The 26576-nt window shown below is 49.1% G+C and overlaps 1 protein-coding gene across 1 annotated transcript in view; it reads right to left on the reverse strand.

Annotated features, from left to right (window-relative positions):
- The window catches only part of CACNA1H (calcium voltage-gated channel subunit alpha1 H), a 149519-nt gene that overhangs the window by 4787 nt on the left and 118156 nt on the right, over nt 1–26576 (reverse strand). The window contains exons 21-32 of the mRNA XM_058816318.1: nt 26331–26457; nt 25893–26018; nt 25323–25412; nt 24403–24616; nt 15570–15721; nt 13313–13422; nt 12452–12585; nt 11657–11727; nt 6964–7042; nt 5065–5186; nt 3465–3770; nt 332–515 (exon numbers count right to left, since the gene is read on the reverse strand). Of these exons, the coding sequence (XP_058672301.1) occupies nt 332–515; nt 3465–3770; nt 5065–5186; nt 6964–7042; nt 11657–11727; nt 12452–12585; nt 13313–13422; nt 15570–15721; nt 24403–24616; nt 25323–25412; nt 25893–26018; nt 26331–26457 (1715 nt within the window). The remainder of the gene's footprint in view (nt 1–331; nt 516–3464; nt 3771–5064; nt 5187–6963; nt 7043–11656; nt 11728–12451; nt 12586–13312; nt 13423–15569; nt 15722–24402; nt 24617–25322; nt 25413–25892; nt 26019–26330; nt 26458–26576) is intronic.

Genomic DNA, 26576 nt, shown 5'->3' on the forward strand with positions numbered 1-26576 from the left:
TGGCCCCACCACTGCCCTGGGAACCTGTTCTGATGCTTGAACACCTTCCAGTGAAGAAATTTTCCCTGATATCCAATCCAAACCTCTCCTGGCACAACCTGAGGCTGTTTCCTCTCATCCTGACCCTGTTCCCTGAGAGCAGAGCCCAGCCCTGCCCCATCCTATCAGGAATTTGTGGAGAATGAGAAGTTTCCCCCTGAGCTTCTCCAGGCCGAGCCCCCCAAGCTGCATCCCCTTCCCTGGCCGTGCTCCAACCCTTCCACCTCCTTCTCATGGTGAGGAACCCAAACCTTTGCCCCAGAGCAGAGGAATCTGTGAGGGTGGTAGGTACCTCTTTGGGCTTTGCAGGGGTAGGTTTCCATCTCCACCTCGTGCAGGGGCAGGGGGGCCGTGGCGGGGGCCACGGGCCGGAACATGTAGCTGTCGTTGGGCAGGGAATGCATCCGGGACACCGAGATCTTCCTCACTGTCAGCAGGTTCTGGGAGTCCTGGGCCCTCAGCGAGCCCACACTGCCCTGCAGAGCAACAGGAGAGAGAGGGGGCATCACCCCTGTGGCAGCAGCAGCTCCCTGGCCACAGAGAGAGGCACAGATTTCCCAGGCATGGTCCTGGGAGAAGTCTGTGAGGAGATAAGGATGATTGCATTTTATAAAAAATCCTTTCATTAGGATTTTTCTCCTGAGAAGCTGAGGACTCAGAAATGATATGTAAACAATAATTATCTGCTGCTGTGGAATGCAACAGGTGCATCTGTGCTTGGTCTCATGTGGTTGTTTTTAATTAACGGCCAATCACAGTCAGCTGGCTCGGATTCTGGTCAGCCACAAGATTTTATTATCATTCCTTTCTATTCCTTTCAAGCCTTCTGATGAAATCCTTCTTCTATTCTTTTAGTATAGTTTTAGTATATAATTTTCTTTTAATATAATATATATCATCAAATAATAAATCAGCCTTCTAAAACATGGAGTCAAGATTCTCATCTCTTCCCTTGTCCTGGCTGGACACATTCCCCTCCCAGTTTCCCCTTTTATCTCAAACACAGTGAATTCCTCTGGTTCTCCCTTCACATCAGCCTCCCAGTGACTGATTGAAAACATTTTCCCAGCTGCATGTCTTAAATTAAATGTATTTTGCTTTGCTCTCCCAGCAAAACCTGTCCCTGAGATTCCTCAGGTTTGGAGCTCACCAAGGATCTGGTTAAATCTGGTTTTTAACTTGTGTTTCTGGCTTGGAAATATCTTCCCTCAGCTCCCTGAAGGTGCACACCCCAAGATGAATTACTCCATGCTTTTACCCTGTGGAGCTTGGCTGGGAAGAAGGGACCAGCAGGTATTTACAGATTGTTGGCATCCAGCTGTGCCAGCTGTGGCTGTGCCCAGGAGCCACCAGGGCTCTCAGCTGATGGATGAAAGCCTCAGCAGCCAGTGCCAGCTGGTCCTTGGCCATCCCAGCTCATCAGCCCCACCAGCACGGCCTCACCTGGGCTGGGGGACAGCCAGGGGCTCCTGCTCACCCTGAGCCACAAAGAGAACAAAAGGTCTCAGCACCTGAACAGGAGGATCTTGGAATTTGGCTCCTAAAGCTCAGCTTGGCTGTGGCTGGAACAAATGAACAGAAAGCCCTTCTTGACATCAGCCACTTCAATTTTTAAAGGTTCAGCTGTTGAGAGCTGACTGAATTAGGGACGTGGGTAAATTTCAAATGAAATAAGGGTTTGAAATATGAATCATGGATGGGAAATTTGTTGGAGAGCTGCTCTGGACTTGAGGATGGTTTGGAGGCATCACTGCTGCTTCTCCTCCTTGCTGGGAAACACCTGCTGCACTCCAGAGCCTGATCCCATGCCCTGGAAATTGGGATGGGACCTGGGCATGGGGGTGAGTGGGAGCAGATGGGGTTGAAGCCATTCTGGTTTGTTGGGAATTTCCCTGGAGCATTCCCTGAATCCCCAGCTCTGGGGATTGCTGGAAGCCTGAGGTGTTGATCCCTCCCTGCCTCAGTTTCCTCAGCATCACAAACAAGTTCTTGCAATAACAATAAAATCAAACCAGACACTGTTTTCTCCACAATCTCTGCCTGCAGCTCTGGGTTTAACACTTGAAGTCACACCAAATGCACATTTTAAAGGCTAAAAAGAGGATTTCACTCCTATCCCACACAGGGCTGATTGCTGTGGGATTTCCCAGCAAGGTTGTGGTTGTGAAGGGACAGGTTGGGGACAGCTTTGACACAGTCCCAGAGCACAGCACCACGATGGGTGGGACATCAGCCACCCCAGTCTGGTGGCCTGGGCTTTTGTGGGGTGGTGGCAGGACATGGTGGAAGGACCCTCATCACCCCCAGGGTTAAAAGGAGGCTCTGATGTGCTTGGGAAGTGTTGGAGGATGAGGAAAGCCCAAGGAGAATGAACAGTTTGCACTCCCAGCCTGTGTGAAGGGAGGTGCCCTCTCCTCCCTCAATTAGAAAAGCAACCTGTGCAGTTCCCTGCAGGAATGTTTGTCAGGAGCAACATTCAAACAGCCAATTCCCCAGCCCTGTGGAACCAAATCTTTCTCCTCGCCCTGATGGAGCCTGATGGATTTCACAAAAATCTAATTTAATGTAATTTAATCTCAAAGCCCCCACTGATTTCGCGGTAGATTTATTTGTGATCGTGGTGACAAAGCAGTTCCATGTTCACTCTTAATCACAGGCTGCTGACATGGGGTGAGACAATTATCTCACACCCTCCCTCCCCCTGCACTTCTGCTTCTTTTCCTGGAAGACTGGCAGGGATCAGAGAGCAGGCAGTGTCCCAAAAATCAACCCAGGAGCCTCCAAAAATCAACCCAGGGACCTCCAAAAAATCAACACAGGGACCTCCAAAAATCCACCCAGGATCTCCAAAAATCAACACAGGGACCTCCAAAAATTAACCCAGGAACCTCCAAAAACCCAGGGACCTGCAGCTTCTTGCTGAGGGGCTCTGATAATTCCCAAGTTCTCCATAGTCCTAAGCAGAGCCATGGGGAGCTGCAGCACTGAATTGCTGGAGGATCCTCTGGAAATCCCAAAGTGGGATTAAACAGAACCTGTGAAGGGAATTTATCCCATCCCATGCTGCAGGTGCCAGGGCTCCCAGTTCCAGCACTCCCAGGATTTTTGGGATTGCTTGTTGTTTTTGCTGCCCTGAAAAATGACAAGGACTGGCTGGGACAGCAGGACAGGGACTTTTATGGCTCTGAACTTAAAATCCACAATCTGAGAACAAGGTGGAGAGATGGACTTTGAACTCTCCTCTGGAATAATGGCCAGGATAGCGTTTCAACCTTGAGGAGCTCTGGGGGCTGCCTCAGGACATGGGGTGGTGGTGACATCCCTGGGGTAGGGGCTGGGACAGCTCCTTGTCTCCCTCTCTGGCTCTGTGTGGGATCTGCTGGTCAGGCTGGTGGGATCCATCCCCTCCCCAGCCCAGCTCTCACCAGGCCTTGGTGCTTCTCCTTGGGGTGCTCCAGGTTCCCGTGCAGCGCCCGGCTCTCCCCGGCCACGGCCCCGCTCCTGCTCCCGCCGGTTCCTCTGGACATCTCCAGCTCGATCTCGGCGTCCATCTCAGCGTCCTCCTTGGCCTCCTTGTTGCTCTCCTCCAGGTGCTTCATCAGCACTGCCACCACCACGTTGACCAGCACGAACTGGGCGATGAGGACGAAGGTGACGAAGTAGACGGGGGAGATGACGGGCAGGTAGCTGAGGCAGTGCTTGTCCTCCCGCGTGCACTCCCGCAGCGTGTCCTGCACCAGGGGACAGGCAGACATTACAGAGCTTTCCAGGGGCAGAAAGTGATTTATTGAAAATATGGATATTGATCTAGTACCCATATCCAACTGTGAGGGATAAAAACCCTCTAACAGCTTAAAGTTAGAAAGTTTATTGTGATGCTGGGCAGCGTGCGGGATAGCTCCCAAATACACGCTGTGATTTACAGGTGATTGCAGAGCCCTTTTATCTATGCAAGTATTGAATACCCAAAATACAAATCCATATTCATAACTTTGGTACATCTCATTCCTCGCTTTGTATAGTAATTACTTCAAAAGCTATTAAGCATGGTAATTAGTTCAAAAGCTATTAAGCATGCACAGTTTGCTCCTTGAACTGGGTTGGTTGTCCCTTTCATGGGGAGGGGTCCCAAAATGAGGAAATAAATGAAGTCTTCTCGTTCAGACCTTTCTATCTTTTCAATGCAAATATGACAAATGAATCCTTGGTAGAACTCCCATTCCCCATCTTCAGTTGGTTTCAGAATAGAGGAGGCTACAATTGTCTTATGTTCCTAAAAGCTATTTATCAATTTCTATATTCTTCATTTTAAACCCAGCTAACCAAACATTGTGTTGACAAGCAGTCAATTATTAGTTAACTACTAATTTTTAACTTCATCAAGGCCTATCTATTTATTTTAATTAACTCCAATAAAGCTTATCTCGAACTAAAATCTTAGCTCCTCTAAAATCTCTAAATTCCTTAAACTTTATGTCTCAAAACACCAAAAGAACACAAAGTGGGTACAACTGAAACAGCTAAAAGGAAATATGGGGGTCATGGATTACCAGCACCTACAATAGAGGGGGATGGAATGCCCAGAAGTTTTGGATTTCTCATCTCATGGAGTGTTCCAGGCCAGGTTGGACAGAGCATGGAGCTCTGGGGTAGTGGAAGATGTCCCTGCCCATGGCAGGGATGGCACTGGATGAGCTTTAAGGTCCCTTCCAGCCCAAAGCATTCCATGATCCTGTGATTCTATGGCACAACCCAAAGGCACAGCACCCGAGCACAGCATGGTTACTCCTCCCAGTCAAAAACCTGGCATCATTTTCCTTCAATATTACATCCAGGAACAAAGCTTCAGGCTGGGTGAGACTTAGGACAAATCTTGAAAACACACCTGGCTTTTCTATTAGGAAATCTCGTTTTTGTATTTTAAGAGGAAACATTTTTGTTGGCACCCAAGAGTTGCCCAAATCCATTTGAAAACTGTACCCACAGCCCTCCAGAGAGGAGGAATCCCCCAGAGACTGCACACACCTTCATGATGCCGTTCCAGTTGTCCCCCGTGGACACCCTGAAGAGGGTGAGGAAGGCCATGCCGAAGTTGGTGAAGGTGGCGTGGCGGCTCAGGCCCTCACAGGGATTCTCCTCACTGCAATCTGTGGGGCAGGGAAGGAACAGCACATCAGCCAAGCCATGCTGGAGAACCCACAGCAGCCCCCAGAGCCACGTCCCATGGATTTATGGCACCAGGGGTTGGTGACATCCTGCTCAGGAGGAACAGGAGGGACAGGGAAAGGTGTTTTCACCTCGAGAACCCTGGCACAGGACAGCAGGAGATGTGGAAATGGTGGTGGTGGAATTCTCATCCCTGGAAACATTCGAGGCCATGTTGGACAGGGTTTGGAGCAAGCTGGGGTAGTGGAAGGCATCCCTGCCCATGGCAAGGGGTGGCACTGGATGGGCTTTAAAGTCCTTTTCAACCCAAACCATTCCTTCTAATTTCTGTGATTTTCTTTACTCCTGCTCTACAGCCTCCTTTGTCTGTTTTCCTGTTGATTGCGCCCTTGCCTTGATGATTTTTTACATCCACCACGAGGGATATTTTCACTGAGATAAAGTGGAGCAATTTGACATTTTCCCCCTGAGAATTAATAGCCTAATGAATGCAAATTGAACATATGAAATATCCGTCTTCCCATAAAACACAGCCTCGTTAAATATCCATTAGGACAGGCAGCAATGGCTCTTGGTTGGGCATTTCAGTCTTAGGTAATTATTCTGAGGTAAATTGGAAGGAAAAACAAAAAAGTTCCAAGAAAAACCCACAAATGACCAGTCCTGAGGGAGAAAGGGCTGATGGTTCTTGTGGCTGGTATGGGCTGATCAGGAAAAAGGAAGGAATATTCCCATTAAATTGGGCTGGGAAGCAGAGTCCTGCCCCAGTGGGGTCCCCTGGGCTGGCATTGCCCAGGTGTGGGTGGAAACACCAGAAGAATCATTTTTCACCCCTGTGACTGAACAAATACACCCATAACTCCAGGGGTGGAATATAAACCCTCACTGTCTCACTCAGGGTGGGTGCAGAACTCATTCCTTCCCCAGAATTTGTGAGAGACTGAAAAATAATTTGGTTTTGGTTGGAAGAATTATTCTGCTCTCAGGCACTTGTAATCTGAGCAGAGGGCTGGGCTCATAAAGGGGATTAATGACAGCCATAAACTCTGCTCAGGAAGGGCCTTCTGGTGCTCCTGGAGCTCTAATTGGGATGGAAATGTTGAGGATGCAGACACAGCTCCCTCCAACAGCATTTTCCAGGCTGGGCAAGGCTGGGGTTTGCTCTGATTTTAGTGATGGGCACATTCTTGAGCAGCTGCTGTCTCCTCAAACTGGAGGATTAATTAATGCTGGACAAGCAGGAAGCACTGGATGCCTCCTGGTTGATGGAGAGAGGGGAAGGTGATGCTGAGAGCAGGGGACAGAGGAGCCCTGGGAGCTGCAGGAGCAGTGGCAGCCAAGTGCAGAGAACTGATGGGCTGTGGGGAAGCTGTGAGCAGGGACATGTTTATGGTGGCATCTCTCCAGCAGGAATCTGACCCCCATCCAGCTCTGCAGGCTCGTGTTCTGTCTCCAGTAGCAAACTTGAACAAATCCATGCTGGGGCAATGATATTTAAAAAGCAAAGAGTTCCTCTCCAGCCAAGGCTGGCGTTGGCCAGAGCCCTGAATGTGTGTGTGTGAGTGTCAGAAAGGTTCTGTGTTACATCCTCGTGTGTCAGCTGTGACCCTGAGATCAAGAGAAAACTTTCATCTTCCAGAACATGAGTGTGAAGCTAAGGAAGGTCCAGGAATGAGAGGGAGAGGGAGAAAAGGAAGCAGGCAGATAGCAAATAAACACCAACCGGATGGAGCCAGCGGCCTGGGGCCCATTACTCACCCAGCTTGCCAAACAATTCCACTCCCAGGGCAGCATAGATAAAAAACAGGAGCATAAAAAGTAGGCCAAGGTTCCCTACCTACACAAGGAGAAAGCAGAACAAGGGTCAGGCAAGTCGAGGTCATGAATGAAATCACTCCATCACATTTTCAACACAAGCACAGCAGGGATCGGGGGCCAGAGGAAAATCAGATTTCCCCTGGGACCAGCAGCCTGGTCCCTCTCTGAGTTCTGCTTCAGGGGGCCCAGGGAGGCCTTTGTGTGGGGAAAGGAGCAGAAATGCCCTTGGGGGAAGCAGCAGCTTCTCCATCACCCTGCTCTCTGGAATTTGGCCACTTCAGGGCAGTTTGTGGGGCAGGGCTGCTTTGGGACCTGGGCTTTGGGTTGGGTTTGGGGCCTTTCCCTTTCCCTTTCCCTTTCCCTTTCCCTTTCCCTTTCCCTTTCCCTTTCCCTTTCCCTTTCCCTTTCCCTTTCCCTTTCCCTTTTCCTTTCCCTTCCTGGGACTCTGAGACAGCAGCAAGGCAGGAGAGGAGCTGTTCCCAAAGGTTTCATAGGCATGGAGGGCTTGCAGTGCTCCAGGGAGAGGAGAACCCCCTGAGCCTTTTCCTTTGCAGGCCCTTCTCAACCAGAGCTTCCCAGATTTCAGCTTTCTGTGTCCCACAGGAAGATCCTGATCCCAAACACCAGCACTGGCAGCTCCAGGTGCTGCTGGAGGTGTTCCAAGCCCCCAGGGTGGCTGAAGGGGGTGACAAGTGACATGAAAACAGCACAAAAGTTCTTCACACCACCAGCATCACAGCCCTCCGTGCTGGATCTCATCCCAGCACAGAATTCAAGCCTCAAAAACGTCTCCCGGAGCAGATTTTTGGTGATTCAGGCAGAGAACACGAAGGGCAGAGTGATCTGACCTGCTGCCACCTGCTCCCATTTATCTCTGCTGCCACTTTAATCTCTCTGTTTGCAGCTCCTAACTGAGACAAAGTGAGTTCTCTGCACCACCAGCAGGATTTTATCCCTAAAAACAAGGAGCTGGGAGGTGATCCAGGCAGTCAGGCCCAGGGATTCCTGATCTCTGAGGTGCATTTTGGTGAACTCTGACTTTGGGAGATTTTTCTTCTCTGAGGTGGCACAGCCACAGACATTTTGGTTATTTGTACTGTGCTTAATTTAATCAGAAAGTTTATCAGTGTGATATCTGTCATTATAAAATTAACACAGCTCTTGCTGATGAAAGAGGGGATTTTTTATATTAAAGAAATGGGAATAGTCCAATCACCCAGTGCAGGCTGTAATTGCTATAAAGCCTAAACTGGCTCTGCAATTTCCCTAACATTATTACAATCCTCCAGGGAATAATAAAGATAAAACAGGGATGTGGATGGCTGGGCTCGGTTATTTCATCTGCCTCTGCTGCCTTCTGGAACAGCTTTTGCTGCTCCTGTCTGCTGGACCACTGATGCTTTGGGAGCCATTAGAAACGAGCAGGCACAAGCACAAGCACCCCACACACACTGCTGGGGAGGCAAATGAGCAAATAATTACAGGGAATTAAAATAAAAGGGATAAACAAACTTTCGAGGTTGAGGCAACAGAAGAGGCTGTTGGGTTTTGCTCTAAGCCGCCTGAGTGTTTTTGGTGCCTGAAAAGTCAGCCTGGAAACTTATGGCATTGATGAAATCCCAAAGAATTTGGGGTAATGTGGGAGTTATTACCAGGTTATGTGTAAAAGGTGTTATCTGGATTTCCACAAAGAGGAGAGGGAAGAGGGAATGGGGAAGGGAAAGAAGGAGAAGGAGAAGGAGAAGGAGAAGGAGAAGGAGAAGGAGAAGGAGAAGGAGAAGGAGAAGGAGAAGGAGAAGGAGAAGGAGAAGGAGAAAGAAGAGGAAAAGGGAAAAGGAAAGGAAAAGGAAAAGGAAAAGGAAAAGGAAAAGGAAAAGGAAAAGGAAAAGGAAAAGGAAAAGGAAAAGGAAAAGGAACCCCTGTGGGGGCAGTTCCAAGCTGTTGAAGACAGAGGAGTCTCTTGTGCAGGGAATTAATGTTCCATCCATGGATCAAGTGAGACCAGAGAAAGGAAAACAACCCAGATCTTCTGATAGGGAAGTTCCACATCTTATTGCTTATTGGAGGGTGGGGTTGGGCTGGACTCCAGTTGTGCTCCCCACCAGGAAGAGCTGAGGCAGCTCAGCAGTGACTGCTGGGGGATTTGCTTCCACCAGGAGCATTTGAACCCAGATCTGATGCAGGAAAGGACTTTGGAAAATATCCCAAATCTGATCCAAAAAGGGACTTTGGAAAGCTGGGAATGGGAAAAGGACTAAAGAAAAACCATCAAACAGGAGCTTTAGAGAGCAGCCCTTGCTTCCAAACCCAGCAGCCACCAGACTTAGGAGCAAGGAAATGATCAGTGATGGATGAGTGGTGTAATTCATTATGGAGCCTTAACGAGCAGGAGCTCAGAAAGAAGAGGAAAACACTTGAAGCAGGTCTTGAAAAGCTGCTCTACACCAAGAGATTAAAGGAGTTCACTGCTCTCCTGTTGTCCAGACTGCAGGAGATTACTTTATCTACCATTGCTCCAAAAAGGAGAAGTGCTACAAGAAAAAAGCAAAATTACATCCAGTGAAAAACCAAACCTTGCTAATTCAGACTAAAGTCACCAGATATTTTCTTAGTAAGAAGAGTAAACATAAATGTATTCCATCAACAGGAGATGGCTGATTCCCTAACACTTAGTCCTTAAAACAAGAACCAGGGATTGGGAGGAGATGGAGAAGGTGGGCAGAGAATCTGAGATCATTCCCTGACCATTCTTTCTATCTCTGTGGCCTCTCATTTTTTTTCTCTTCTCAATCTCATTTTTGCCCACAGATCAGGTGGAGGAGAAGGTTTTTGGCCTGGCAGGCAGAGGTCACCACACAAGGAGCAGGGCAGGGACACTTAGAAAAGAGCAGCTCAAGCTCAGCCTGAAATCCCAAAAGAGAAGATTAATCCTGTGACAGTCCTGGATCAAAATGCTGCATTCCCCCAAATTTGGGGATAATTGGTTCTCCAAGTGTTACTCAAAGTGCTGAATAAAAACCAAATCCAAAGCTGATGAAAATCACCCCCCAGAAATGCAGTGACAGCTCCTTGTCATCGTCAGCCCATAAATGGGCATTCTCCACACACCAGACAAAGAATTTCCCCCCAAACCTCAATGAATAAACATTAAATTAGCTCTTTTTTTGTCACTTAGAAACCACATTCTACAAGGATTTTCCAGCTGTGGTTTTAGGATGCTAATTTAATTAGGGTAGGAACTCATGCCCTGCCTTGGAAATGAAAGCTGCAGCTTTATGAAGAGTGATGGTTGTCAGAGAGCTCTTCTTAAAATTCCCTTCTCATTTTCTGAGATTCACTGGAGACCAAAGTGGCATTTTTCTATCTGCATGAGATCTGCTTGGAACATCCCAGGGGTTTTCCCTTGACAAGAGACCCTGCTGGGAATGCAAACTGCAGGAACACCCCAAGGAACCCAAACCCTGGCCAGAAGCCACCCTATTGTTTGGGGGGTGGGGATAGAAAACAAGGAGGGAGAGAAAATATGGGCTGTGGTGATGATGCTTTGCAAACTGAAAACCAGACACAAATCCAAGGATTTCTTGAAATGCCAGTCCAGGGGTCAGGTTGGGAAATCCCTGCTTCAGCCTCAGCCCAAATCCTTAAGGAAATCTGGATGCCAAAGGGCAAATGCTGGGATTAGAGATGTGTTCATGGCAATGATGAAGATCAAAGCAAAGGGGTCTTTGCAAGGAAAAGAAATTCCCCATTTTCCAGCTCTCCTGGAATAGATGGTGGGTTGATTTGCACTTAGGAACTGAGTCCCTGGGGTGTATTTGGGTAATTCCATGTTTTCTGCTGGTTCTCTTGTGGCCACTCATCCTCTGGAGGAGACTCCCACCCATGTGGGGTCTGCCCTTGGCTGCTCCAGGGAATTGGGATGGGCAGGGTTAATCTGAGTTAACTCCAACACTGAACAATCAGAGCTCACACCAGCACACCCACAAACGAGCAGAACACACCTTAAAAAGGATAACATTAAAAATAAAAAACCCAAACACCTTGGAATTCTGATGGAAGACTGAAAGCCAGCAAAAAGCTTCTTCCTTTCCTTTTCTCAGAGCCATAAAAAAGGGATCCCAGGAAGTGAACCTGGCAGGATCCTATCAAATTCCCTGAGTCTGGAAGTGTTCTTGTTTCTCTTGCAGCTCAGGAGAATTTGGTGATTGGTGTCCCCAAATCAAGATTTTAACCCTTAGAAGCCTCTCCCCAATTTGCCTTTCCAAGGCTGCAGCACCCCTGTCAATAACTGTGGCTGTTCCTGCCTCCCAAATTAAACTCCTGAGCTGGGAGCTCCCAGTGCTTTCTCCAAGATCCTTCTCTGTCCCTCCTGGTGTTTCCCCAACTTGCCAGTGAGATTTGGGGTTTGCATAAGCTCTGCTTACAGGAATTTGCTCTCTGGGAACTCTTCCCATCATTTTGCTTCTCCTATCAAACACACTCCAGGATGAGCCACAAAAAACTCCACTCCCAAGGCCTGGAGAGAGCTGAGACCCTCCCCAGGTGGCTTCTGGAGGCCACCAAACCCAGAGCTGTCCCCAGGCCCCAAAGGCACTCCTGTCCCCAAGGGGATGCAGGAATTTTGGGGGCTTACCTGGGGCAGGGCTTGCACCACCGTGTCCAGCAGAGCTCTCATGCCCGTGGCCATTTTCAGCAGTTTCAGCACTGAAATGAGGAGCAAATCCTGCTCAGCAGGGCTGGGGGGAATTGCAGGCAAAATCCAGGAGGGAAATCGAGGTTTAGGTCTTGCAGGGAGGGTTTAAATCTCCCTTAATGCTGTTTGGACATGTGGGGAGCTCTCTGCTGAAAACCAGGATCTCCCTGATCCCAGCAGGGCTGAACATCCCCCTGTCAGTCCCAAGGGGAATGCATTCCCACTGCCTGAGGGTTATGGGATTTTGGGAAGGAATTCCTCTCTGGGAGGGTGGAAAGAGGCTGAAATAGAATTCCCAGAGAAGCTGGGGCTGCCTTTGCATCCCTGGAAGTGTCCAAGGCCAGGCTTGGATGGTGGAAGGTGTCCCTGCCATGGCAGGGGTAGGATAGGATGGGCTTTAAGGTCCCTTCCAACCCAAACCATCCTGGAATTCTATGAAAATGGACAAAAACCTATGAGAACCCCAACATGCCCAGGCAGGAAAATGGGAGGCACCTCACCAGTGAGGAGCATCTTCCCAAGCCCTAATTGCCATCCCTCCCCACCCTGCTCTGGACCTGGATAAAAGCTCAGTGATCCCAGGCTGGAATCAGAACCCAGCCCCAGAAGGAAACCCCATGGAACCCCCAGCTGCTCTCTGAGCTTCCATTCCATGTTCCCCACTGGAAATGAACCAGCAGGGCTGGAAGGACAAACATCCAAAGGATTTCCTGGAGAGCCCAGAGCAGGACCCACCTCTGGCTATCCTGAGCACCCTCATGATGCGGATGATGGTGGGGTTGATGGGAAGGGCAGCGTTCATCTCGATCTCCTCCAGAGTGATGCCCACAATGGACAGCAGGACTATGGCCAAGTCCAGCTGGTTCCACCTACACAGACACGCAGGACAAACAAAATTCAAATTATACATATTTCATCTTAATGACAGGCACCAGCAAATCCCAAATGCATCTTTGTCAAATTAATTATCTAAAATTACTCCTCTTGAGTTTTAATACAATATGTCTTTTATAGTTCCAAAGTATTTAGTTTGGTTTTTTTATAAAACCATCCTTTAAAACTTATTTTTATTTCTGTTTTTCTCTCCACAATATCTACCTTATTCTATAATATTTCCAAATCAATATTTCTTATCTTGAAGTTTATATACAAATATATACTGTATAAACTTTGTTAAGTTTTTAAAGTTTTCTACAAATTTATTTCCCACACATCTCTTCACTCTCATCTGGGCCTGTGATTTTTAGTGGTACAAAACCAGCTCAGAGCAGCTGGCACAGACATCCTTGAGCCACAAAATATGGGAGCTGACTGGGAAGGGTTTCTGACCTCTAGGCTGAGCTGCTCAGGTCTGGTGGAAAGGGAAATCCTGGGGGAAAAGGTGGATCTGGAATTTGGGGAGATTTCCTGAATTCCTCCTGCAAAGCACCGCCAGCAGTTCTCAGGATTTTCAGTTCTCACACTACAAAGTTTGCAAAGTTTGCACCCACTGAGAGCAAGCCCTGGACTCCTCTTGTGTCACCACAGAATCTGGCTCTGAAATTGGGTCAGACCAGCCCTGAATCCCAAATCCACAGGGGTCCAAAATGTTCTCACCTGTCCTTAAAAAACCTCCGGAAACCAAAGGCCACCAGCTTGAGCAGTGCCTCGAACACAAAGACGATGGTGAACACGTAGTTGCAGTACTTGAGGGCTTCATCCAGGGACTGGAAAGACAGATCCCAGTTAGGCCAGCCCAGTTATCCCTTCCCAGACCCCCATGGAGGGACTGGCAGGGAGCAGGGTGAGAGGAGCTCAGAAATTTCAGGAATAAAGTCATAAAGGCTCGTGGAGCTCACTAAATCACCCAGCAGAACTCAAATAAAGGCTTAGCCCCTGAGTCAAACAAAACCCTCCAAAGCACTGAGATTAGTTCTGCTAAAAATGTCAGGTTCAAGCTCGATGCACAAATTGTTCAGTCCGGGCCAGACAGGAAAAAATTCCCCCCTTCCCCATCTCCTGAAGATTCCTTGGTCTGAAGTGGGGAGAAGAAAAGCCTTGATGGATCATTTCTTGATCCCAGCCCTGGGGACAAAGGCTTTGCTTAAAAAGCTGAGGAAAATAAATAAACCTTGGAGAGATGGATGGAACCTTTCCTTGCTGAAAAATGGGGCATCTCCAGAGCTGGGCAAAGCGTGTCCATATTTGGTGCAGCGCTGCCGCTGTCCCCGGAGCCGCCCTCGGAAGTCAGGAATCCACAGTGTTTATACTCGGGCATGATGAGTGTTTATAATGGATTTCATTGGAGCTGGGGGCCAACAATAGCAAAGGAATCTTGTGGGGAGTCTTAAAATAGACAAGCTGGGAGAGGGGGGAGCAGCTCTTGGGGTGGGGAGGGATTGGGGGGTTTAGTTTAGTGTAGAGCAGGATTCTGAGTTTTCAATTAAAAATGGGAATTGTGAGCATCAAACTGGACAAAAATGGAAATAAATGGGACAGAGGAGGCTGCAGGAAACCCCAGGGCACAGGAAAGCTCTTTCTGTCCCTCTGTGGGATGCCTGGCTTTGCTGACCCCACACACAGTGAGGTCACCAGGGCATGGCCATGCCCTGATTTTTTGGGAATGGGAGCTGGAAGTTTCTTAGGTGTTGGCAACAATCCCTATTTTTGTACCAGTACCTAAAATAAAATGGCAGCTTAAAAAACACAGCACAATTCCCTGTTCCATCCAAAGCCCGAGCCTGACTTCTGCCATTGTTTGTGACCGTTTGCATTTGGATTTACAACTCTGCGTTAAGTGAACGTAAACCAAGAGTAAATAAAACCTAACCTGGATAAACAACATTTCCATGGAATTACCCTGGTGTAAAACACACACACACACATTACCCTCTGGCTCAGCATCCAGGAGGCATTTGCAGGTTACCATGGAATGCTGGAAAAGCAAATGCTGAGCCTAAGCTTCGTAAATGGTAATGAAATGGAAAATTTATAGATGGAAAATGTATAAATTGATATAAATTTATCTATCAGCCCCTCTGATTTATGTCAAAGGTGTTCTGAGGAGAAAATTATTTTATAATACATTAAAAAAAGTGAGGATTGTAATTTTAAATTTGGTTTATTCAGAATCCATTGAGGAAAAGAAACACTCTACATGCTGTAACTCAGAGTTTATATCTGTTAATGGAATGTTCTAAAACTCTGGACTGGTTTCCAGTTGAGGCTCAGTCAGGTTTGGGATCAGGGCAGGAAATATTTAGATTGGCCTTTTCCTGGTAAAAGCCTAATTAACTCTCCATTAGCTGAGGTTTTTTTACCCAAACCAGGGAAATGGAAGTTTTGCCTGAGGCAGAGCTGGACCAGAATGCTGAGGCTCCCCAAAAACTGGGGGTGCCTTTTTGGGACTACCTAAAAACAGAGGCTAGACAAAATTAAGGGATAAAAAGTGTTTGCATTTATTGAAGGCCCTTCAGGTACATTTAGGGCGGACAAAGGCTACACCCAAAATTGGACCACAGGTCAGGGGTTTTCACACTTTTATAAGTTTGGGCCATTTGCATATTGGGGGTTAATCTGCCAATTACAGCTTCAGGTAATGAAGTAATTTTCCTCAAGTTTGCACTTTTGTTTACATTTCTGGGGCCTGAGCCAATGAGGTGTCCTTGATTGCCAGGCCTGGAGAGGAATTGTTGTGTCTGCCCAAAATGGGAAAGCAGCAGCTCACGCTGCACATGGAGTTTAGAGTTCTACACTAAAGAACTGCAGCATTACAAATACATTAAAATAATAAAATACAAACCCTAAAACATCACTAAGAGCGTCCCCATGGCCAATTTCCTCTCAAGGCAACTCTTCTGGGGGCAGCTCCTACCTTGGGCTGGTTGTAGTGCTCCATGGACATGGTGATGACGTTGACGCCGATGATGAAGGTGATGAAGAGGTCCAGGTAGTGGCTGGTGCACAGGCTGTGGATGTACCTCCTGGCCGGGGAGTAGTCGGCGTAGTAGGGCCTGCGCTGGGCCTCTGTGGGGACACGGGGGACAGCCATGAGCCAAGGGGGCTGCAGGGCTGAGGGCCACCAGCACGGGGGCTGGAGTCACCTCCCAGCTGGACACGGGTGGGGAACAAAGGTGACAAAACGTGGGGAGTGGCTGAGTGATCCCTGAGTGATTCCTGTGTGATCCCTGAGTGAGGCCTGAGGGATTCCTGAGGGATTCCTGAGTGATTACTGTAGGATCCCTGAGTGATCCCTGTGTGATTGCTGAGTGATCCCTGAATGGTCCTCGAGTGATCCCTGAACGATTCCTGTGTGATTCCTGTGGGATCTCTGATTGATTCCTGAGTGATCCCTGTGTATTTTCTGAGTAATTCCTGAATGATTTCTGTGTTATCCCTGTGGGACCCCTGAGAGTCTCTGTGTGATTCCTGAGAGATTTATGAGTGATTTCTGTGATATCCCTGAATGATCCCAGAATCATTCCTGTGTGATCCCTGAGCGATCCCTGATTGATTCCTGTGTAATTCCTGAGATTCCTGAGTGATTCCTGAGTGATTCCTGTGTGATCCCTGTGTAATTCTTGAGTGATCCCTGACTGATTCTTGTGTAATTCCTGAGATTCTTGAGTGATTTCTGAAATACTCCTCTGTGATCCCCAGATTCCTGATTCTTGTGTAATTCCTGAAATACTCCTGTGTGATCCCTGAGCGATCCCCGAGTGATCCCTGTATAATTTTTGAGTGATCCCTGTGTGATCCTGCCTCCCACCACAGCCTGAGTGGGTTTTTGGGATGAGCAGCCTCTGGTGCCAGCCAGGTCCTTCCCTCTGTCCCTGAGTCCCCTCCTGGCATGGGCGGCAGGGGAGGAGCAGGGTGGACACAGGACCACAAGGCCAAAGGAAAAGCTCCAAACCCAGCAGAGCTGGGGCAGCACTCATCTCTCCCAGTCCTGCAGTGCCAGGATCATCCCAGCTGGCAGGAGAACATGCCCTGAGCTCCAGAAGGTTTTTTGGGACCTTTGGAAGGTTTAAGGAAAAGCAGCAGAGCATTCCTGAGGGATGGGAGCGCACAGGACACAGCCACAAAGTGCTTGGCTCTGCCACGACAACCAGCACAAGCTCCTCTGGAAAAAGAAATATACATTTGTATTTATAAAATAGGTAATTAAACAATATATCTAGGGCTCAGGGCATGGCTGCATCCAAAAGCATTCACATGAATTTTACATCTCTGCCTCTGGCTGGGATTCCTCCTTTTTTTTTTCTCTTCAAAATGTGGAAATTTCTGCCTGTGACCAAATTGCATGGAGTGTTCCAAGGAGAGTGTTTGGACCCCAGGACTGCATTTACTGCCTCTCTCCAGTGAAAGTGTGACCACAGGGATGGCTGTGGGCACTCCAATTCCTTTCAAACTGCAGCAATGTAAATATTCTGGGTTTACACAAGGCCAAGGCAGCATTACTGTGGACTTCACAAGTGGAGAGACACTGAGGTCACACCAAGGCAGAGCAGGATGGTTCCTCACAGAGAGGGGATTTTACAAATATATCAGCAAATTCAGCTTTTAATGCTTCAAGAGCTCAGAAAAAGTTGCTTCACCTTGAAATAAGGAGGGAAATCAGTTCAGAAGCACTCAGTGCCCTCCTGAAATCCATCTCCCACTCCTCTCATCCTGCTAATACCTTTCAGATGGAAAGACTCTTGAAATGTGGGAGGTTTTTTTGGGTTTTTTTTTGGTGCAACTGATGCCAGATCAGAATCCAAACCCTTAAAATTAATTGGATAAAGGGAAACAGAATCTGCAGCTGCCTTTCAACTACATTTTTTTTTGCTCGTAGTTAAAAGTACAGTGGAGGCATTTGAAAAACATCTCCTTCTGACCAGGGTCACCAAGGCTTTTTTTTTTGCTCTGCTAAGGGGTGTGGAAAAACAAGATGAAAGCAACCAGAGTTGTTTTTGAATACATTTTTTTTTCTGTTGCTTTCATGTGCCTTAATCCTACGAGTCATCTTGGACTGCTGGGGCTGTCTGTGCTACTGAGCTCAGCCTGCCTGAAAAATAATAATAAAAACACTGCAGCATAATATTTATTTCAGCCTGTACAATGTGCTTTCATGTGTTTTCAGGATTACAACATCCTTGTCCTTATTTTTTTTTATTATTATTTTTAGGGAAATGTCTTCTTGGGAGTGCAGATAACTCCTTGGGAGGTCTGAGAATACCCTTAATAGTTAAATATTATATTAAGGGACTATTTATTAATGAGGAATGGTTGATTAATGGATTGATTAAAGGAGATGAGCAGGGATGGGCTGGCAGCACATAAGGAAAAGAGGTTGCAGGTGGTTTTCACCACCCCTCACCTGCCCAAATGCCTGATTTATTCATTATTCAGCAAAAAATCAGGTGTTTATTCTGTTTTATCAACTAATTCCAGAAGGAGAATCACAAGAAGACATTTTTCCACTGCCAGGCACTGAGCTGAAAACTTCCTAAATTCCTAAAATCAGAGCCCCTCCTGCCCATGGGCTGGAGAGGAAAACCCAAGGAGGAAGCAGCAGACCCAGAGGTGGCTCTGTCCCACAGCACAGAGGGGTCCCACAGGTCTCTCTCAGCCCTGCCCAAATTCCTGCTGGGAAAACCCAGGACAGGTTTAGCCCCAGGGAGTGCAGGTGCAGCCTGGCTCCTCTGGGATGCACACAGGCCACAGGCAGAGCAAGGGACGGGGGAGGGACTCCAGCAGGGGAAAACATCCAAGGAGAGCTGGCAGGGAGGTGACAGAGGTGACAATGACCACATGCAGCAGGGGGGACCCCATGCAATGTCCACTCCAGGAGATGCTGCCCGTGCCAGGCTGGCAGAGGGAGCTGGGATGGGCCCAGGAATGTGCCCAGGGATGTGCGTGGAGAGAGCTGAGATGTGCCCAGGGATGTGTCCAAGGATGTGCCCAGGGAGAGCAGTTATGTGCCTGGAGGGAGCTGGGATGTGCCCAGAGATGAGCACAGGGATGAGCACAGGGACAAGCCCAGAGATGTGCCTAGAGGGAGAGCAGGAATGTGCCCAGAGAGAGCAGGAATGTGCCCAGGGATGTGCCCAGGGATGAGCACAGGGATGTGTCCAGAGGGAGCTGGGATATGCCTGGAGGGAGCCAGGATGTGCCCAAGGAGTTGGGATGTGCCCAGAGAGAACAGGGATGTGCCCAGGGATGTGCTCAGGGAAAAGCCCAGGAATGTGCCCAGGGATGTGCCCAGGGATGTGCCCAGGGATGAGCACAGAGAGAGCTGGGATTTGCCCAGGGATGTGCCCAGGGAAAAGCCCAGGGATATGCCCAGGGATGAGCACAGAGAGAGCAGGAATGTGCCCAGGGATGTGTCCAGGGATGTGTCCAGGGATGAGCACAGGAATGTGCCCAGGGATGTGCCCAGGGATGAGCACAGAGAGAGCTGGGATGTGCCCAGGGATGTGCCCAGGGATGTGCCCAGGGATGTGCCCAGGGACGTGCCCAGGAACGTGCCCCAGCAGCCAGGGCAGGCTCAGTGACCCCAGGGAGGCAGAGGGGCTGCAGCAGGGTGGGGGCAGAGGGGAGCAGCCCCACAACAGCTCTGCCAGGACAGGCAGAGCTCCAGGGCTCCACAGCCCTGGGCATTCCCAAACCCTCCAGGGAGTTTTACCTCTGTTGGCAGCACAGCAAGCAGCTCTGGGCTCCTCTCAGATCACTTTTTTTAACTCTTAGAGGGAATTTTAAGCCCCCAAATTGTGCTGAGGGTTCACTGCACACACCCCAATGGCTGCTGGCACAACCAGAGCTGTGGGTGTGTGGGAGAACCTGGCTGAGGAGGGTTCTGCTCCACGGGATGTGGGCACAGCCACAGGGAACCCCAGATCCACTGCTGATCCCAGCAGGAAAAACACAACCTGGGCTCTCTGGGAAAATGGGCTTTGGGATGAGACTCCATCAGCCAGCTGGCAGATTCCTGTCATCATGGATTGGTTTGGGGTGGGAGGGACCTCAAAGTCCCTCCAGTGCCACCCCTGCCATGGCAGGGACACCTTCCACTGTCCTAGGCTGCTCCAAGCCCCATCCTGCCTGGACACGTTGGGGTTCTTGTGGGTTTTTGTCCATTTTCATAGAATTCCAGGATGGTTTGGGTTGGAAGAGACCTTAAAGCCCATCCCATTCTACCCCTGCCATGGCAGGGACACCTTCCACCATCCCAGCCTGGCCTTGGACACTTCCAGGGATGCAGGGGCAGCCCCAGCTTCTCTGGGAATTCCATCCCAGCCCCTTTCCACCCTCCCAGGGAGGAATTAATTCCCAAAATCCCATAACCCCCTGGCAGTGGGCATGCATTCCCCTTGGCCTGGCACTCTCTAAATGCTCTCCCTCCATCAAACACAGCCAAGCTTCCCTTCAGCTGCTGGTTTGAACTGGTGGAAGTGCGAGGAGGGAGAAAAAGCAACCATCAAACAGATGAAAAAAGGAAAATCTCAGCCTTTCCTCCCCCTGCTTTTAGATGCTGGCTAACACTTGAATCTCACCTCTCTGCAGAGTATTTCAACTTTGCTTGTGCTTCTGCTGACATGGAAATTAATGAAGCCCCGTCCTCCCCTGGCTTAAAAGCATTTTTAGTTGGCATTACAATTCCCAGCCCCAGCTCCTCCATTACAATGCTCTGCATGAAACATTAGAAAGCCCTAATGGGGTTATTCATGCCTGGAACAGAGCAGCTCTGTACCTGCAGCTGCCTGGAAAAACAAATAGCAGGGGCTGAGAATTCCCTGCTTGCAAACCCTGAACACTCAGGGATGCAGCACCCAAAATTTCAGTTCCAGCTCAAGTGATTCTGCTGGATACAGAGAGGGCTGTGGCACTGAGAGGGTGTTTAAATTCAAATATCACCATGTGCCACCCTCTAGAGAAAGGTTTGCAGCCACTGCTTTGAAAGGCACCTCTGCTGGGGCTTTTTGAATTTCTTTAAATTTCTTTGAATTTCTTAAAATTTCTTTTGCTTTGAAAGGCACCTCTGCTGGGGCTTAAAATTTCTTTGAATTTCTTTGAATTTCTTTGAATTTCTTAAAATTTCTTTTGCTTTGAAAGGCACCTCTGCTGGGGCTTAAAATTTCTTTGAATTTCTTTGAATTTCTTTGAATTTCTTTGAATTTCTTAAAATTTCTTTTGCTTTGAAAGGCACCTCTACTGGGGCTTAAAATTTCCCTCATCCTTCCCCAATTCCCAGCTCTGGTGGGAAAAACCTCAGAGGAACAGATTTGTGGCCATTCTCCTCTCACAGAGCTGAAATCAGGAAAAAGTATTTCTGAATTCTCATTTTTTGGGGTCTTCCTGAAGGGACACCACTGAAAGGCAGCTAGAGCTGGGATTTCCAGCTTTTCCTGCTCTGCTTTCAGTGTCACCCAGACCCTCCTGCAGCCCCTGAAGGTCAGAGCTGAGCTGACAGCTGGGTCTGGATCCCACAGGCAGAGCAGATCAAGCTGCTCCACGTGTTTTTAATGAAAACCTTCAATCTGGGGAGGCTGCTCTGGGTCTGTGTCTTACGAGAAGCTCATTAAAAGGCTGAGAGCAGCAGGGTTGTTAAATTACCCTTGGATGGAATGGATGGAGCAGGGACAGCGGCAGGAAAAATATTCTGGTTTATCTTGATTTTTCTTCTCTGCACATAAAAAAGTTCACTGAGCTTTTAAAACCACATCAAATGCATTTCTCAGCGTCCTCACCCCCTGCCCTCTGCTCTCCTTGAGCAGAGTGAACCTGCTGCCAATCCCTGCAGCAAAGTGGCCCTCCTTCCTCAGATGGGAAAGGAGAAATGTTTTGGAAAGATCTGAGGTGGTGACAGCACAGAATTGGGCTCAGAGGGACCATTCTGCTGAAAAATCACCCCAAAGCAGGGTGGTGACTCCCCACCCACCTGAGAAGGGGCTGGGTCCTGCTGCAGGGCTGAGTCCTCCATGGAGAAATCCCTCTGCCAGGTCCTAAATCCTGGATCCAGCCTGGGATTGGTGCCTAGGACCACTCAGCTGAGGTTTATCCCATTCCCGGAGTTGTATTTTCCACACAACAACCTCTCTGACAAGTCCCAAATCCTGGATCCAGCCTGGGATTGGCACCCAGATCACCCAGCTGAGGTTTAACCCATTCCCAGGCTGCCGCAGCTCCGTGGTGCATTTCAGTGTGTGCAGGAAGGGACAGATCCCCCAGCCCTCAATCCCCAGGGGACACCACAGACAGGGGACAGGACACACAGACAAGGTGCCAGGCAGACAGCAAGCCCACAGGGTGCATTGGTGGCCTAGGCTGGATTTTCCTCCTGCTAAAACACAAATTCCTCCTCCTCTCCTGCTCTGCCCAGCGCTGGGAATGCTGACTGAGGTGAAAGCAGGGATCTCTGCCAGCCTCCCCACATTCCTCCCTCCTCTCCCTGGGGGGACCACGCTGCTCCACAGGGGTGACACGGAGTGCTGGGACACATGGAAGCAGAGGAAGGGACACATGGAAGCAGAGGAAGCTGCCAGCTGCTGCCACCATGCAGATCCCCCAGCTCCACGAGCACACACACACTGCCCACAGCCACAGCTCGCATCTTTCTGAGTCTGCCACGTTTTTTTTTTATCAAATCCATTAGTCACCTAAAGCACCCAGGAGGTTCAAACCCCTCCCAACTGAAACAAAAATACATCCCTTGAAATGGAAACAGCGATTTCCCAAAAGTGCAGCAGGTATTTGGGTTCACCTTGTTAACAGCTCCAGTTTGGATGCCAAGCTGTCCTTGCAGGTAGAGCCAGACATTTTCAGGGAACCTTCTGGAAGCCCAGCACATGGCCAAATGTTTCACTTCTCAGCTGCTCTATTGACTTGATCCCCTTCCAGAAATCTGTCCTCCTCCCTGTGTGCTCTCCATGAAATGTTACAAGGCTCATCTGTGCAATGGCTGGGCTGAAATAGCTCCTTGGAGGTGGTGGATAAAGAGGGACAATGTCACAGTGTCCATCACTTTGACAGGGACTGGCTCTTTCTGTGTCTGAGCTGTGCAGTCACAGCCAGGCTTTAATAAGATTTATTTCCTAATCAGGAACCAAGCTGTGCCTCCATACCTGTGCCTCTGCTCTCTCAAAGGATGCTTAAAATTGCCATTTTTTTTTAATTTCATATAAACTTCGAGTTTATCTGAATGTCTTTTAGGTCAGGACATTGGGGTAGAAGCTGCACAAGGAGGACCCCTGGGACCCTAAATCTGATTCTCCTCCCTGTGCTGGAAATGCTGCCTTCAGTATTTCCACCCTCACACTCCCACAGCAAAATGGGAAAAGGGGCAGGAAATTGCATTTGAACCCTTGGAAATCTTTGGAGAGACTCAATGTCTGAGCTGGATTTCATTTTGAGGCAGGCACTGAACTCACAACTGGCAAAAATCAAAAGGGCTTGGCCCTCCCTGCGGTGCCATTGAGGTCCTGTGGGGACAGCAGTGCCACCATTTAGTGCTGAGGTGTCCCCTGGCTCCACCAAGGAGCACCAGGGGAGCAGCAGAGGGGCTGTGAGGGACACAGCTCCTGCCCCAGGCCTGGAGGGAAGCAGGGAGTGGAATGGGATGGGATTTCTCCCAGCACAGCCTGTGCCGTGTCCTTGGAGCTGGGCTGCTTTTCCAGCTGGAAATGGATATCCATGCCTTGATGTGTGGGACACAAGCAATTTGTCACAATATTTGCTCCTTCCAGGAGATGACACGGCCAGGCAGAGTCACAGCAGTGCTGCAAGCAGACAGGGCCAGGAAAGCTCAGCCTTACCTCTGACTAAGGTCAGCTTTGATCTCGGTGGCCAAGCCAGGTTTGCTCACTCCACAAAAACGCCTGGCAGGCTCTCCCTGCCCACTGGAACTTCTGGGAAAGCTGGGGCTGCTTTCCTGGCAGATCTCCTGGGAATACCCTACCAGGGGAGGTGGGAATGGGCAGGTTTGGGGCAGGAAAGGAGCGCAGGCTCAGGTGGGTTTGGGGTTTGATGGTCCCTATGAGATCCACTGAGAAGGAAGTTTTGGCTAAAGGCCTTTTTTGGCTAAAGGCCTTTCTTGGCTAATGGCCCTGCCCCTGGCCAGTGTTCCAAGGACAAAAGGAGTCCCAGGACTGAGTTCCAGCCTGGAATGGGACGAGCATCTCCTGTCATGGACATGTTCCCAAGAGGAATTCTCCCTGCAGCCCCACCCTGGGGCTCCCTGCTGTCCCCAGGCTCTGTCCGTGCCCCCATGCAGTGTCTGTGGCATGCGGGGCCATGCTCCAGGACTCCCAAACAGCATCACCACTGCTTCAGATGAAAAATGAACCCCCAAATCAAAGCCCACCACCATCCTCGGATGCAGGCGGCACGTTAAGGCACGGGGGAGCCTTGGAGTGGCCTCCAGGCACGGGGGGAGCAGGGAAATAGTTCACCCCTGTCCCTCAGTGCTTGGGACAGCATGGCCTTGCAGAGAGGACTCTGCTGGAGGAGCATTTCCCCCCCAGCCAGGTGAAAAGGTGACATTTCCCACCAGGACAATCCCAAGACGTCACCAGCCCGAGCCTTAAGGCACCGCCAAAGAGATAATGAAACAACACAACCTCGTGAACCCGAACAAAAGCCACAAAAAACCCAAAACTAAAAAGAAATCTTGCTTTGGGAGCAGGCAGGGCTCAGAAAGATTTTGGTTTGTAAGGCACTCTACCGACCAGACAGGTACATCTCCTTACTCCTGCGCTTTTTCTCCAGGCGCCGCAGCCGCTTCTCCTCCCGGCGCCGCGCCTCCTCCGCCTCCTGGTGCTGCCGGCACTTGTGGAAGTTCTCCACCACCACCCCCACGAACATGTTGAGCACGAAGAAGCTGACGATGAGCAGGAAGGAGATGAAGTAGAGCAGCATCCAAGGGTTGTGGTTCTGGATGGGCTGGGAGGGGAGGGAAAGACGAGGGAGAAGCGGCACAGAGCGGGTGGGTTGAGTCAGTTTTTTTGGAGCAGTAAGTTGTGTGGGGAGGTGGGGAGCACTGGGAGGAGGATTTTCCCCAAGGATTTTCCTCTCATTCACCTTCTCACTGACTAAAATTTTACAGTTTGGTGCGAAACCCACCCAAAAGTGCCTTACGGGATTTGATTATTTTGGTATTTATTTCACACAGCTTCAGTTAAATCTCAGTGGTGAGCATCATCCCACCAGCAAGATTGTTTCAGCTAAAGATAGGCTCCAGATTTTTAATTTTTTCAGATGTGGGCTCCTGCCTAATGTTTCTCAGTTGTTACCAGATCTTCAGAAGTGGGGGAAATGAAGTCCAAAGTGTTACTGTGGCTCTGGGTGGGTCCTACTCATGCGAGGCTCAACTTCCCACAGAAAATGCCACAAAACTCACAAACTGAATGCCTTTTCCACAACATTCCTGGTGGTTTCCCATCCTCAAGCACCCTCATTCTAATTCATTCTACATACCCTGATGTAGGACACGCCAGAGCTTGTCCTACATGGGAAGCAGCCATGGAAAAGCAACTCCAAAAAATGGAAAACTGGCAGCTCAATGAGCAAAAGGGCCTCAAGGAGGTTCTACAGCTCTACTGCTTCCTGGGATTTCAAAAATCACAGGTGGGCTCTGCAGGACAGATACCTGTTGGTCAATGCCCACGGCATCCAGCCCGTCGTACATGATGTTCACCCAGCCGTCCTTGGAGGAGAGGACAAACAGGGACATCAGGGCCTGCAAAATGGACAGAAGGGGTTGGTCCTGCCTTGCAGTCCCCAGAGAAGGAGCTCCCAATTCCTCCTATGGCCTGGCCTGCTTTTCAGCCATGTAAAGCACTTTATTTTCGTCATTTGCAAACAGAACAGCAATAAATTTGGAGAATAAAAGGGGCAGTTGAGGGATGGCATCTCAAAGAACGACAACATTCCTAAAACCAAGGAATTGTACAATCATAGCAAGAGATCAAGGGTTGATCTGATCCCTATTTACACATTTAGGGTAAAAGACAGAGATTTCCAGATAAAGTTATAGAATGACCAAGGATGGAAAAGCCCTCAAAGATCACCGAGTGCAAATATGAACCCACTGATAGATGATTGCAAATCAGTTTTGGAAACTCCCTATGATGGAGGCTCCACACTTTCCTGAAGCCACACATTTCAGGTGTCCATCCATGAAAACTGGCACAGAAAACCCCTGCAGGGAGGACTTTACCTGCCCCAAATTGTCAAAGTTGTACTTCCTCCGGACCCATTTGTAGTGAGCGTTGGTGCAGTCAGCCTTCGTGGTGATGTTTTTGACATCAGGGCCATCACAGTAGTAGAACTTGCCTTTAAAAAGCTGCATTTGAGAACACAAAAAAAAAAAAAAAAAAAAAAAAAAAAGAACAAAAAAGAAGCAGCTCTGAAAAGTCTGTTCTGTGATTTATCTTTCATTCCTGCAGTAGAGTTCAGCAGGGAGGTCTGTCTGCTCTCCTAATCCTGAGATCCTTGCTGGGAGCAGCTGCCAACCCCACCCTGGATCATTTCTGCTAAAGTCTGGCTCCTCTTCCCCTGAAATCTTCCTTTGGAGGCATTTCAGCTCATTATTTCCACCTCAACCCTAGCTTGTGAGAAAAGCAGCAGTCACTTGCAGGGGAGGGAAATACTTTACCTGGACCCCTAAAATCCCAAAGATAATGAAGAAAGCACAGCAGATGAGAACAATATTCCCAATAGGCCTCAAGGAGGAGATCAAGGTTTCCACCACCAGCTTCAGACCTGGGGCTCTGCTGATAACTCTGGAAAAAAAAAACACAAGACACTTAAATTTTAATTTTTATGTATGTCCTGTTATCACCCAGCTGCTTCTCCTCTGCTCTCTGGGGCTGGCCCAAACCTCCTCTACCTGCAGGCAGGG

Source organism: Ammospiza caudacuta, chromosome 17 (genome assembly GCF_027887145.1).
Source record: "Ammospiza caudacuta isolate bAmmCau1 chromosome 17, bAmmCau1.pri, whole genome shotgun sequence".
Taxonomy (NCBI): Eukaryota; Metazoa; Chordata; class Aves; order Passeriformes; family Passerellidae; genus Ammospiza; species Ammospiza caudacuta.